At 36.5% G+C, this 12,930-nt stretch overlaps 1 protein-coding gene across 6 annotated transcripts in view; it reads right to left on the reverse strand.

The window, feature by feature from the left end:
- Nucleotides 1-12,930, reverse strand: part of CUL4B (cullin 4B) — a 55,528-nt gene that overhangs the window by 11,527 nt on the left and 31,071 nt on the right. For all 6 annotated transcript variants that reach the window (XM_049644766.1, XM_049644768.1, XM_049644767.1 and 3 more), the window contains 9 exons: nt 9,488-9,591; nt 8,992-9,061; nt 8,145-8,218; nt 7,192-7,354; nt 6,956-7,045; nt 6,582-6,664; nt 5,579-5,646; nt 4,068-4,186; nt 3,283-3,475 (listed from right to left, as the gene is read on the reverse strand). In XM_049644766.1, coding sequence (XP_049500723.1) covers nt 3,283-3,475; nt 4,068-4,186; nt 5,579-5,646; nt 6,582-6,664; nt 6,956-7,045; nt 7,192-7,354; nt 8,145-8,218; nt 8,992-9,061; nt 9,488-9,591 — 964 coding nt within the window. The remainder of the gene's footprint in view (nt 1-3,282; nt 3,476-4,067; nt 4,187-5,578; nt 5,647-6,581; nt 6,665-6,955; nt 7,046-7,191; nt 7,355-8,144; nt 8,219-8,991; nt 9,062-9,487; nt 9,592-12,930) is intronic.

Raw genomic sequence — 12,930 nt, forward strand, 5'->3', positions numbered from 1 at the left:
AAGCATTTGACAAAATTCAATAGCCATTTACAATAGAAACTCTCAACTAAGTGGGTGTAGGGGGATGTACTTCAACAAAATAAAGGCCATATAGGACATACCCACAGCTAGTATCATACCCAACAGTGAAATGCTGAAAGCTTTTCCTCTGAGATCAGGAACAAGACAAAGATGCCCACTATTCCCAGTCTCATTCAACATCATATTGGAAGTCTGGTCACAGCAATTAGGCAAGGAAAATAAATAAAAGGCATACAAGTGGAAAGGAAGAAGTAAAATGGTCACTGTCTGTACATGACACTGTATATAGAAAACCCTGAAGACTCCACCACAAAGCTATTAAAACAAATGAATTCAGTAAAGTTGCAGGACACAAAATATAGAAAAGTCTCGTGTTTCCATACACTAATACTAACCTATCAGAACAAGAAACAAGAAACAGAACAAGAAAACAATCCCATTTACAACTGTAACAAAAAGAATAAAATACCTAAAAATAAATTTAACCAAAGAGGTGAAAGACCTGTATGTGGAAAACTGTAAGATACTGATGAAAGAAACTGAAGACAATACAAATAAATGGAAAAATATATTGTGCTCATGGATTGGAAGAATTACTATTGTTAAAACATCCATACTACCCAAAGTAATCTACAGACTCAATGTAATCCCTACCAAAATTCCAATGGCATTTTTCACAGAACTAGATAATTTTTAAAATAATTTAAAAATTTGTATGGAACCACTAAAGATCTCAAATAGCTAATCTAGAGAAAGAACAACAAAGCCACAGGTATCATGCTTCTTGATTTTAAACTATACTGCAAAACCATTAATCAGGGGCACCTGGGTGGCTCAGTTAAGCAACCAACTTCAGCTCAGGTCATGATCTCACGGCTCATGAGTTCGAGCCCCACATCCAGCTGTCAGTGCACAACCTGCTTTGGATTCTCGGTCTCTCTCTGCCCCTCCACCACACGCATATGCCCGTGCATTCTCTCTTTTAAAAAATAAACATTAAAAAAAACTACAGTAATCAATGCTCACTTCAGCAGCACATATACTAAAATCAGAAGGATACAGTGATCAGCATGCCCAAGTATGGCACGCAAATTCATGAAGCGTTCCATATTTAAAAAACAAACCAAAAGAATCCCTAATCAAAACAGTATAATGTGGACATAAAAACAAACACACATATCAATGGGATAGAATAAATAGCCCAGAAATGAACCCATGCTTATGTGGTCAATTAATCCATGCCGAAGGCGGCAAGGACATACAATGGGGAAAAAGGACAGTCTCTTTAATAAATGGTATTAGGAAAACTGGACAGCCACATGCAAAAGAATGAAACTGGACCACGATCTTACACCATACAGAAAAACCAATTTCCAACAAGGGGTTAATATCCAAAATAGATAAAGAACTCCTACAACCCAGTTAACAAAAAAAAATCCAATTAAAAAATTGGCAGAGGACCTAAATAGATATTTTTCCAAAGACATACAGATGGCCAAAAAGCACAAGAAAAGATGCTCAATATCACTAATCATCAGGGAAATGCAAATCAAAATCATAATGGGATATCACCTTATATCTGTCAGAATAGCTAGTATCAAAAAGACAAAAAAATGTGTTGGTGAGGATTTGGAGAAAAGGTAACCCTCGGGCATTATTGGTGGGAATGTAAACCGGTGCAGCCACCATGGAAAATATTATGGAGGTTCCTCAAAAAATTAATAGAGCTACCATATGATCCAGCAATTCCACCATGAAGAAAATGAACACACTAATTCAAAAACATTCATGTACCCCTATGTTCATTGCAGCATATTTACAACAGCCAAGATAGGGAAACAATCTAAATATCCTATCAATGGATAAATGGATACAGAAGGTTGAGAGAGAGCAAGCGTGTGTGTGTGTGTGTGTGTGTGTGTGTTGTGTGTGTGTGTGTGTGTGTGTGAGAGATGGAATACTATTCAGCCATAAAAATGAATGAACTCTTGCCATTTGCATAACAGATCTTGAGGGTTTTACACTAAGTGAAATTAAGACACAGAAATAAGACACATACCATGGGATTTCACTTATATGTGGAATCTAAAAAACAAAACAAAATTCAGACTCAAATACGAGAACAGGTTGGTGGTTGCCAGAGGAAGGGAGGTTGGGGGTGTCAAAATGAGTAAAGGGGATAAAGAAACACAAATTCAGTTATAAAATAAGTCATGGGAATATAAATAATGTCCATAAATATTGTATTGACTTCATAAGGGGACAGATGGTAACTAGGCTTATCGTGGTGACCATTTTACAATGCATACAAATGTTGAATCACTATGCTGTACATCTGAAACTAATGGAACATATGGCAATTACATCTCCAAAAAAAGCCACTGAAAGACCTGGCACATCTTCTGAGTGTCCATTTTATACTGATGTCAAGCAATCTTAAACGCTACTTATGAAAACAAACCAGACACAGAGTAAAAGGCAAAATCTGCCAAAAAATTTAAAGGTAAGTAGTAGATCAACGAAATTTCATCCCTTTGGCAGAGGACCCTAAACCTTCAGAGAGTACCTCTCCTGACACTAAAGGGTAGTTTGGTAGGAAAACCTGAGAAACACTGCCATATATCCTATTCTTACACTAAATGGACCCAGATGACCCAGATTATTTTTGTCCTGGGCGTTTTTTCTAAGTTTGAGAGAGAGTGCCCGCATGAATGGGGTAGGGGCAGAGAGAGAGGGATAGAGAGCATCTCAAGCAAGCTCCACACTGTCAGCACAGATCCTGACACAGGGCTCAATTTCAGGAAGCATGAGATCATGACCTGAACCAAAATCAAGAGCTGGATGTTAACCAACTGAGCCGCCCAGGTGCCCCTGTCCTGGACATTTTCCTTTCTCACTAGCAACTATAATTTCTTGCTAGACTTTATTGTAGCCCTAAGTGTGGGCCTCTAGAAGTAGCACCCTGTCCCACCTCTAAATTGCTACAGGCTTAAAAAACAGATATCAAGCTTAGTGTAAATAAAAGTAAATAGGGTCCAATGTACGATCTTACCAAGACAGAACATCATGTTTGACATGTGACTTATGTTCTTTACTTCGAAGGACTTATTCCTTAGAATAAGGTTCTTAGAAACTGCCACCTAATCAACCCCAAATAAATGAGGTGTTGAATCAACTACAACCTTGTCAAAGTTTCAAATTAATTGAAATTTTATGAATAAAAGAACATTAAACAGCCAGAAAAAAAATACTGGAAAATACCTATAAGTTCAGCAGGTTTGTTTGGTCTTTTGTTAATGAATGTCTCAAATGCTTCTTTCATGGCATTGATGAATTTTTCATTTTTCAGAAAACAAATATCAATTATATGGTCAACCTTATCTTTAAAATCCAGTAATTCTTGAACCATGGTTTTATCTTTTTCAGGATTAATTACAATAGTGCTGCCAAATGCCTAAAAATAAAAATGACCACTTTTTAGCAGAATTATCTGATGAAAACAATCCACAAATCATATTTTAAGTAGGTACACACATTTTTAAATATCAAAATATTAAAGTAAAGCTGTTTTTGAGGTCAGGAAAAGAAAAAACTAAAGTGATAAAACATGCAGACTGATACAATTCATCTACAGTCACAAAATAAGAAATGACTTACTGGGTATATGGTATCATAATGGAGTATTATTGTAAGTCTCTGGGCTTTTGTTCCTACTTTTAAAGTCAGGTTTGAATTTTTTTAAAAACCAGCAATCTAGCTTCAGTGTAAAATTGAAGAAAGGAAAGAAATTTTGGATCCAAACAAAAATCCTCTTGCCTGCCCCCACTCCCCACATTCACTATTCTAAGTACTGAAGCTAGAAATCATATCAGACATCAGGAAGATAACTTTTATTGCTGATCTGTTACACAGCTATCATTCTCAGGTTTACCGCCTTCAAAATTCCCATTACTTAAAAAAAATTGGATCTAACAAGAAATACTTGCTGATATGCATTCTGCATAGATTATAATAGCTGAAAAAAAACACAGGTTAATTGTTAATACCTTAATGTATTCAATCCACTGTTGCAAGAGAACCTGAACTCCACCTCGAACTCTACTAAAGAGCTGATACAGGAGAGATAAATCTTGAATTCGGTTTTCATCAAGGAGGTTATTTAAACCTGGAATTTCAAATATTTTGGCATTAAAAATAGTTACCAAAAATGTCAGACATTTTAATGAAAATTAAGTTAAATTATTAATGTAACAGTGGTCTAAACTATTACTAGTCTATGAATTTTAACGGACACTTGTTTTCTAGTCAATCCAAATAGATAAATCACCTTTCCAAATGAAAACTAAATACAGGGAGCTTTAGTCTATATATAAAAACAAAAATAATTATGCAACAGTTTGTTCCATTTAGCATAGATCAGAGGTATAAACCAATTTGTAGTAAGTGATTTACTTAAATATACGTTATAAATAACTCGCACATGTGTGCGGAAGCCATATTATATCTGGCACTAATTAGTATACATATTTTTCAGAGTACTGGATACAGTCTGTGGTGTTTTAAAAACCATGCATTAATAGGCCAAGCTTAAGTGTTTTTTTAATGTTTATTTTTGAAAGAGAGAGAGAGAGAATGCGAGCAGGGAAGGGCAGAGAGAGAAAGGGAGACACAGAATCTGAAGCCGGCTCCAGGCTCTAAGCTATCAGCACAGAGCCCGACACGGGGCTCGAACTCCCAGACCATGGTATCTTGACCTGAGCTGAAGTTGGATGCTTAACCAACTAAGCTACCCAGGCGCCCCTAATAGGCCAAGTTTAAATGAGGTTCTGTATTTGATTTTCAGAATGAAATAATATGTAACTGCTTTGAAGTTCTAAAATATATCCATTTTATACAAAAGGTGGTTGGAGAGAAAGGTAAGACTTTTGTGTATTTCTGGCACTGTCAAAATAAAATTCAGGGTATACCCTCAAGATCACCTGGGATTAGAAGTGCTTGGTTTTATATGCTATGAATAAAAACACCTGAGTGTAAAAAGGAATCTTACCATAGTCTTACAAATTAAGTCAAGAATTCCCACTGCTTTTTTTTTTTTTTTTGCTGGTGTTAGTGGACCCCTCTCATTCTCAATTCCTGTATCTTTTTTTAATGTTTTTTAATGTTTATTTATTTTTGAGAGAGACAGAGAGAGCAAGCGTGAGTTGGGGAGTGGTGGAGAGCACAGAATCCAAAGCAGGCTCCAGGCCCTGAGCTGTCAGCACAGAGCCCAACACAGGGCTGGAACCCATGAGCTCGTGAGTCGTGAGATCATGACCTGAGCCGAGGTCAGCTGCTTAACTGACTAAGCTACCCAGGCGCCTCCTCAGTTCCTGTATCTTTAAGGCAAGAAGCACCTCCTGAAAGTTTACAATGATGAATAGGGAAAAGGAGTTTTGTCCATCCTCAGAAAAGCAGCCACACAGCATCAAGCTTTTAAAAGGGTAATCCTTAAAAATTTTTTACTTGTCTGCTTCTACCATTTAAAATGTAATCTCTTTATTTATAAATTGTCAATTACCTTTCTGAAGAATTGCTGTTAAGTGTTCACCTAGAAGTTGTTTTTCTACAGTAGCAATTAATGACTTCCTACAAGAAAGAAAAAGTTTAGAATTACCGCCAATGGACTTTCCTGAAAATTTAAAACCTTTCTTTGGGTGGAAAAATCACATATAGCTTATTTTATGATAATTTTAATATTCCTATCCTACATTTAAATTTATTGGTGCTCAGAGGCACTCTACTTATGCAAGAAGAAAAAGTGCATTATTTCAGAATTTGATTTACATCACTAAATAAGTATTTCCATGGTCTTGCCGTGGCTGGCTTTTTCCAAGTTTCTCTACTTTTATTAGGAAGGTAGTTATCTATGCTGTTTACAGGAACTCCTTGGTGGTTAATATTTAGGAAAGCACAGAAACAGTTTCTCCTCCAAACACCTACTGATTTTTTTTAAAGTTTATGTTTGACAGAGAGAGAGCGAGACAGAGCATGCGCACATGAGCGGCAGAGAGGGGTAGGGACAGAGGATCCCAAGCGGGCTCTGCGCTGACAGCAGAGAGCCCACTGACAGCAGAGTCCGACGCGGGGCTTGAATTCACCAACCATGAAATCATGACCTGAGCTTAAGTTGGAAGCTTAACCAATGGAGCCACCCATATGCCCCATACCTACTGAATTTTAATCAGCCTAGTATTTTTTTCATTAAAAAAAAAAAATAAGTTCTATGTCCAATGTGGGGCTTGAAACTTATGACCCTGAGATCAAGAGTTGAATGCTCTACCAACTGAGCCAGCCAGGCACCTAATACTATTTTTAAATTACATCCTTAACACATGCAGACAACCCTTGATTAAATCTAATTAACTAGAGAAAAATAACTTGAAGTTTACATTAAGAAAACAATTGTTAAAAATCTCAAATCACACCTGAAAATGGGTACTAACAGGTTTGGGGATGCTTAGTGCCTTAAGTGATTCAACAACACTGGTTAAAGTGTATTAGACTGAGCATATAATACTTACTGGGTGGTCTGATCTAAGTAAGTAATAAGTCTGTCTGCTTCTTCTTCTAGACGTTTGTTAACATGATGAAGATATTCAGGAACCTACAAAGACAGTTTTTCATATTATTGTTTTCCTCCCCATAAATCATTCAGAAAATGTCAAATCCAAAATACCCTGGGGACAGCCCTGAATGACAGGACTGAAACATGTAAAATTATAGGTAGTTTACGATCCAGAATTCTGGCCTTTAAGGAGAGAGAAAAGAAAGGAGAACCTAAGTGAGAGAAAAGCGTCACAATGTTCAGAAGATAAATGCAAAAGGCAGCTTATGCTCTATAAAGTAAGGTCTATTATGAGACACAGTGGATTTATTAATTATGATTTTTAAGTACCTCTCTTTCCTGCATTAATTTTTGGCCTTCAGCTGCATAGAGCCGGTTAGTTTCTTCCAAAAACCGTTGTTCAAAAGAATCCTGATAAATCTGGGGGTGGGGGGGAATCAAAACAAACGAGTTCATTTATTCAATACTTATTAAATGTCCTCTATGTGAATAGCACCATGAATCTGGTTTTCAAACATCAAACTAGGAATAGCAATCAGCTCTGTAAGTGAAGTAAGTTAACTTACTTGCAAGTCAGACAGCATGCTCAAAAGGCTTCGGAGTAAACTTCTATCAATTGCTTCACCATTCCTTTCCCTCTCAATCAAGAGAAGAATGCCATCAATTGTCTTATTCTGGACTTTCTGATCACTTATAATATGAGCCCTAAATAACTCTAGTCCCATGTCCCTAAAATAAAAAACATATATAATTAATTGACAACAATACCACTTCTAGAGAGACCTGCTTAACTTCTCACCACATGTTAATGAGGGTCCCAGATTTGAAGCAGCAATTGTGAAAAGATAAAATCCACACATTTAATTTTACATAACATTATTAGAATTAAAGTATACAGGAAAATCATTGCCTTTAATGAGAATTGAAGCTAAATTCCTGTCTTCCTCCGTAACTAAGTTTGGTTGTATTATTTCCTTTGGTGGATTTCTTCCTTGGTCAAATCAAGAGACAAAATTAGTTCAAAGATATAAAATGGTTTTCACTGTACTGGTAATGAAGGCTAATTGGTCATTTGTAATCTGGCTTCAGTACTCAAAAATCAGTAAACTCTCCAGATAATTACTGCAGGCAGATACTAGGCACATGGTGGGGGAAAGAGCTCGTTATACTATTCTATTTTCATATATGAAATTTTCCATAACAATGTTAAAAGATAATGAGCAAACTCTTGATAAGCAACAAAATAATGCACACTCATAAGATAGTCCAGAGCAAACTTTAATCCCCTTGGCTAACAAAAAAAGTTTATAAAGTATCATATGCTCAAGGAATGCGAGCTATCTCCAACATAGGCAAAACTAATTAAGAAGGTAAAACTGCTATAAATACACGTCTAGAAGCCAAATGTGAATTTTTAGGAGAATGTTCACAGAATCACTTACTCTCTTTCCATTAGTGTAATTAAGATTTAACTATCATTTGTAACAAATCTTTTCTTAATTTTTTCTGGCATTCTTACCAAATCGAGGGTAGCATTGAATTCTGAAGAACATAAGTTCTATCCAGAAACAAAAAAATGCTTCTAATCATGATCTGCCAATAAAAAAGAAAACCAATTTTTATACTTTGTTAAGCTGAAATATTTGCTCTTGATAAAATAAGAATAAAATTGCAGGGTTCACTTTTATACATAAACTACTAGAATCAAACACACAGATAAAGAAATCTACCCGAGAATATGCCCATGCCATTTTTGTTAAACTATTCTATTGTCTTAATCCTTGTTGTAATTTCTAGAAAAGGGACACTTAGAATGGTCCTATGACTTCTCTGCAACTTGAGAAGTAACCAAAAATAAAAACAGAATCAAGGAGACACACATGCAATTCTTCTTCAGTAACAGTGCCCATTCAGAGTGAAACTGCCTTAAATTGCACGTGTGGGTTTTGGGTATGGGGATTTTAAGATTTTTAATTTGTGATTAAAAGGTATAAAATAAATACGATTAGGGAAAAGGAAAAAGTTCTGATCTGAATAAACTAAAATGCATCAGGCACCTTCACAGGTAATCAAGTAGGTGGGTGAGATATCCATCAAGACTAACAGACAAAAATGTGACTTTTTTTTAGTCATATAAATACTTTTAGTTTATGCATGACAAAAATAAAAATGATCCTAAGGTGCAAATCATTCTAAACTTGTGGTCTTCCTATAACTAGCAGTTTTAAAGTAGAAAACTCAAACAAAATCTGTTTTCAATTCAGAACAAGAGCAGATACTGAGGCTATCCCCCAAACATTGCAAAGCTTTTAAAACATCCATGTATTTGAAAAAATGTATTTAACTACAATATTTTTCCAGCTTACCATTTGTCTGCAGTGGTTTTGCCAGCATCTATCAATCTTCTTTAGAAAAAGAACACTATCCAATGAATCCATGAAATATGTCAAGGATATTTTTAAGTGCTTAGTACAAGTAATAAGCAATAGAAGAGCACATTTGTCTTATTATAGAACAAAATGCTATTAAACGTAAAAAAGTTTTAGATCCCACTAAAAAATACCTTTTAGAACAAGTCTTACATATAAGTGAGCATTGTGTTGTTTATGATTTCCCTCAGATTATTTTTTCTTAAAATGGAAATTTGTTAGGACAAGAGTAAACTTATACTACAATGTAAATTTGGAACCTAATTAAAGCTGAAAAGTCAAAAACTTGTTTCTTCTTTCTCTAGAAATGAAATTAACAACAATAATAAATCTATAAAACACAGGCATTCCACTTCAAGTTGGGTTAAACAGTGAGGGATAGGGAAAGAGGTCAAAGGTAAAAAAACAGTATTTTTGGTTTTTAAAAGGATATTCTCTGAACTGATGAATTTGTGCTTTGATGTGATCTTCACAAATCTGTCTCAGCTGTTTGTACAAGTTTGCAGAAATCTTGTAGGAACAGAGATTTTCCACAGCCTGCAAGATTAAACACATACTTGTTTAAGGAGAAAAATGGGGTAGGGATTTCTCGATTACTCACATCAAATTCTGAACTTTTTTTAAAGTTTTTTTAATTTTTTTTCATTTTGAAAAAGAGCATGTGTGAATGGGTGAGGGGTGGGAGGGGAGAGAATCCCAAGCAGGCTCCTACAGCCAGCACGAGCCCCATGTGAGGCTTGAACTCATGAACCATGAATTCATGACCTGAGCTGAAGTCAAGAGTCAGTTAATTGATTGAGCCACCCAGGCAACCCTCAAATTCTTACTATTTTAATATTTTTACATCAATTTATTTAAAAAAGTTTATTCATCCATTAAAAAAATTTAATGTTTATTTACTTTTTGAGAAAGAGAGATAAACAGAGCATGAGCAGGGGAGGGGCAGAGAGACAGAGGGAGACACAGAATCTGAAGCAGGCTCTAGGCTCTGCACTGTCAGCACAGAGCCCAAAGCGGGGCTCAGGCCCACGAACCATGAAATCATGACCTGAGCTGAAGTCTGAGCTGAAGTCAGACGCTTAACTGACTGAGCTACCCAGGCACCCCATATTCATCCATTTAAAACACAAAGGAAGAGGCCTGGGTGGCTCAGTGGGTTAAGTGTCTGACTACAGCTCAGGTCATGAACTCTCAGTTCATGAGTTGGGTTCGTGAGTTCAAGCCCCATGTTGGGCTCTATGCTGACAGCTCAAAGCCCGGTGGCTGCTTCGGATTCTGTGTCTCCCTCTCTCTCTCTCTGTTCATCCCCCGCTTACACAGTCTCTCCTTCTCTCTCAAAAATAAATATTAAAAAAATAAAGTAAAATAAAATATGAATGCAAGTGAACTTTTTCATAACCAACGTACCACCCTCCCCCCCCAAAAAAAATCCCCACCAGTATATTTATTATATTATATACTGTTCAGGTTAAGGACACAGGGAATCAAGTCAAGTTCTCCCCCTACGGAGACATCCAATTTGTAACAACTACTATATATAAATGCTTTCTTGTTTAAAATGTTGTTTTCATAAGCAGAATTCCATTTTGAGATTTTTTAAAAAATTTTAATTTATTTTTGAGCGAGAGAGACAGAGTACAAGTGACGGATGGACAGAGAGAGAGGGAGACACAGAATCTGAAGCAGGCTCCAGGCTCTGAGCTGTCAGCACGGAGCCTGATGCAGGGCTCAAACTCACGAACCTTGAGATCATGACCTGAGCCGAAGTTGGACACTCAAATGACTGAGCCACCAAGGTGCCCTCCATTTTGAGTTTTAAAAACAATTTCACCAGTTATTTATCAGATGAGTTGGGCACTTTGACCACCAATGAATTAAAACTTAATTGTACTTTCTTTGAAAGTCATCCTAAGCAGAACAATAGAAACATTACTGCTAGCAGTATTATAAGAGTATGAGGTAAATACTTTTCTCCAATATTTAAGTCTAAGAATATTTAAATACAGAATTAAATACAGAATTTTTTTTAATTTGCACAACTGAATAAACATTAATTATAACCAAAATGACTGTATTTTTTCTTCGTTCTAATAGTTGAATTGGTCTTCCTTTTTTACTCAGATCCCAAAAGGACAAACTTCAGATTTCAATGAGTTTCTTGTTATGTGTATCAAAGGCTTTCAAATTTAAAACAACAGGCATGGTAAAAACTCTCAGGATGAACTCTGATATAATCTACAATTCCAACTAGTAATAACTTAAACATAACACCAAGATTCCTTCCTCACCACAACAAAAGGCAGAAAATCCATTAAAATTGACTCCAAGTTCTGTTGGAGTGGAATTTTATAAATACGTAGTTTTAAGTCACATTCCCAGCATGCAGGTCCAGTAAATAAATTAGTAAATGAAAAGAAACCTTAAAGAAAGCCACTTATATCACTGGAGGAAAGTCACTGCACGCCACCAGGAAACAGCAGGCCAATTAGATCCAGTAGCTACCGTGGAATAAGAAGCCTCAGTCTCCCCTGGCCACTTTCCAAGTGGCCTTGGGGTAGGCCACAAATACCTAAAGGGTGTATTTATGCTTATTTCATGAGCCTTTCTGTTCACATTGGTTCTCTATGGATTCTCCCCCTTCCTCTAGTAATCTCATTGTATCTGGTATTCCTCTTGAATGACTCATTTTGTCAGCATTTATTTCCCTGCTTAGATTCTTTGTACTTCATCTTATGCACATTTCCCATTTCCAGTACTTCTCCGACTCCTCCTTCTCCCATTCCCTCCTGCTGTATTTCTCACACAAGATATCATATTCCCTTATGACTTACTAGGTCCCACCTCTTCCAATAAGCTTTCCCTAACTGCCTCACCTGGCACTGTCACCAATCATAACACAGTGATCTGTCACTGAGTCAATACTTTACCTTTTCAAGTATATCCTATCCCCTAATTCTCCCTAATGAGAAAAAGAGATCATGTGCTTATGTATCCACATATTCTATTAATGTTTTGGGGGCTCTGAACCAGGCAATACAGTAAATATTCAAAAACCAACATACTTAGAACTAGCAATGTGTCTTGCACATAGAAGGGGCTTAGCATAAGGAGAAAACTGACCAGAAAACATATAATTACAAAACACTGTTAGGTGCTATGGTAAGGATAAGCACAGAGGCAAGGCCCTAACCCAGTCTCCTTAGGATAGGGGCAAGTCAGAAAAGCCTTCCTAAGAGATAAAGAGGTGGAATCCCAAAGACCAAAAGAAAATGAAGAGCTAGTGGGAATAGTGAGAAATAGAGAATTTAGCTGGGCTTTACCATCTCCCCCATGTTTAGTTGAAAAGTGACTTAAAATGTTAAGAGGCAAAAAAAAAAAAAAAAAAAAAAAAAAGGCAGGAAAGTGAGCATCTAAGGATCTAAGGTGAGTCCTGAAGGTCAAATTGAAGAGAACACTCTGCTTCTCTAATTTAGTTAACTTTGTTCAACATATATAGACCAGATCTAGTCATTTCCCTTCCCTGACAACCTTTCATCAAGCTCTAGTACTGTTCCGGAGAAATCCCATAATAGGTATAAAAAAATACAAAGGGCTGGGGTGCTTGGTTGGTTCAGTCAGTGGAGTATGTGACTCTTGATCTCAGGGTTGTGAGTTCAAGTCCCATGTTGGGTGCAGGGATTACTTAAAAATAAATTCTTAAATAAAAAAAAAAACTTTAGGGGCACCTGGCTGGCTCAGTTGGAAGAAGACTGCGATTCTTGATCTCGGGGTCATGAGTTCAAGCCCCACATTGGGCATGGAGCCTACTTTAAAAAATCTTTGGTGCAGGGCACCTGGGTGGCTCAGTCGGTTGAGCGTCTGACTTAGTTCAGGTCA

The sequence above is a fragment of the Panthera uncia genome, chromosome X (genome assembly GCF_023721935.1).
Source record: "Panthera uncia isolate 11264 chromosome X, Puncia_PCG_1.0, whole genome shotgun sequence".
Taxonomy (NCBI): domain Eukaryota; kingdom Metazoa; phylum Chordata; class Mammalia; order Carnivora; family Felidae; genus Panthera; species Panthera uncia.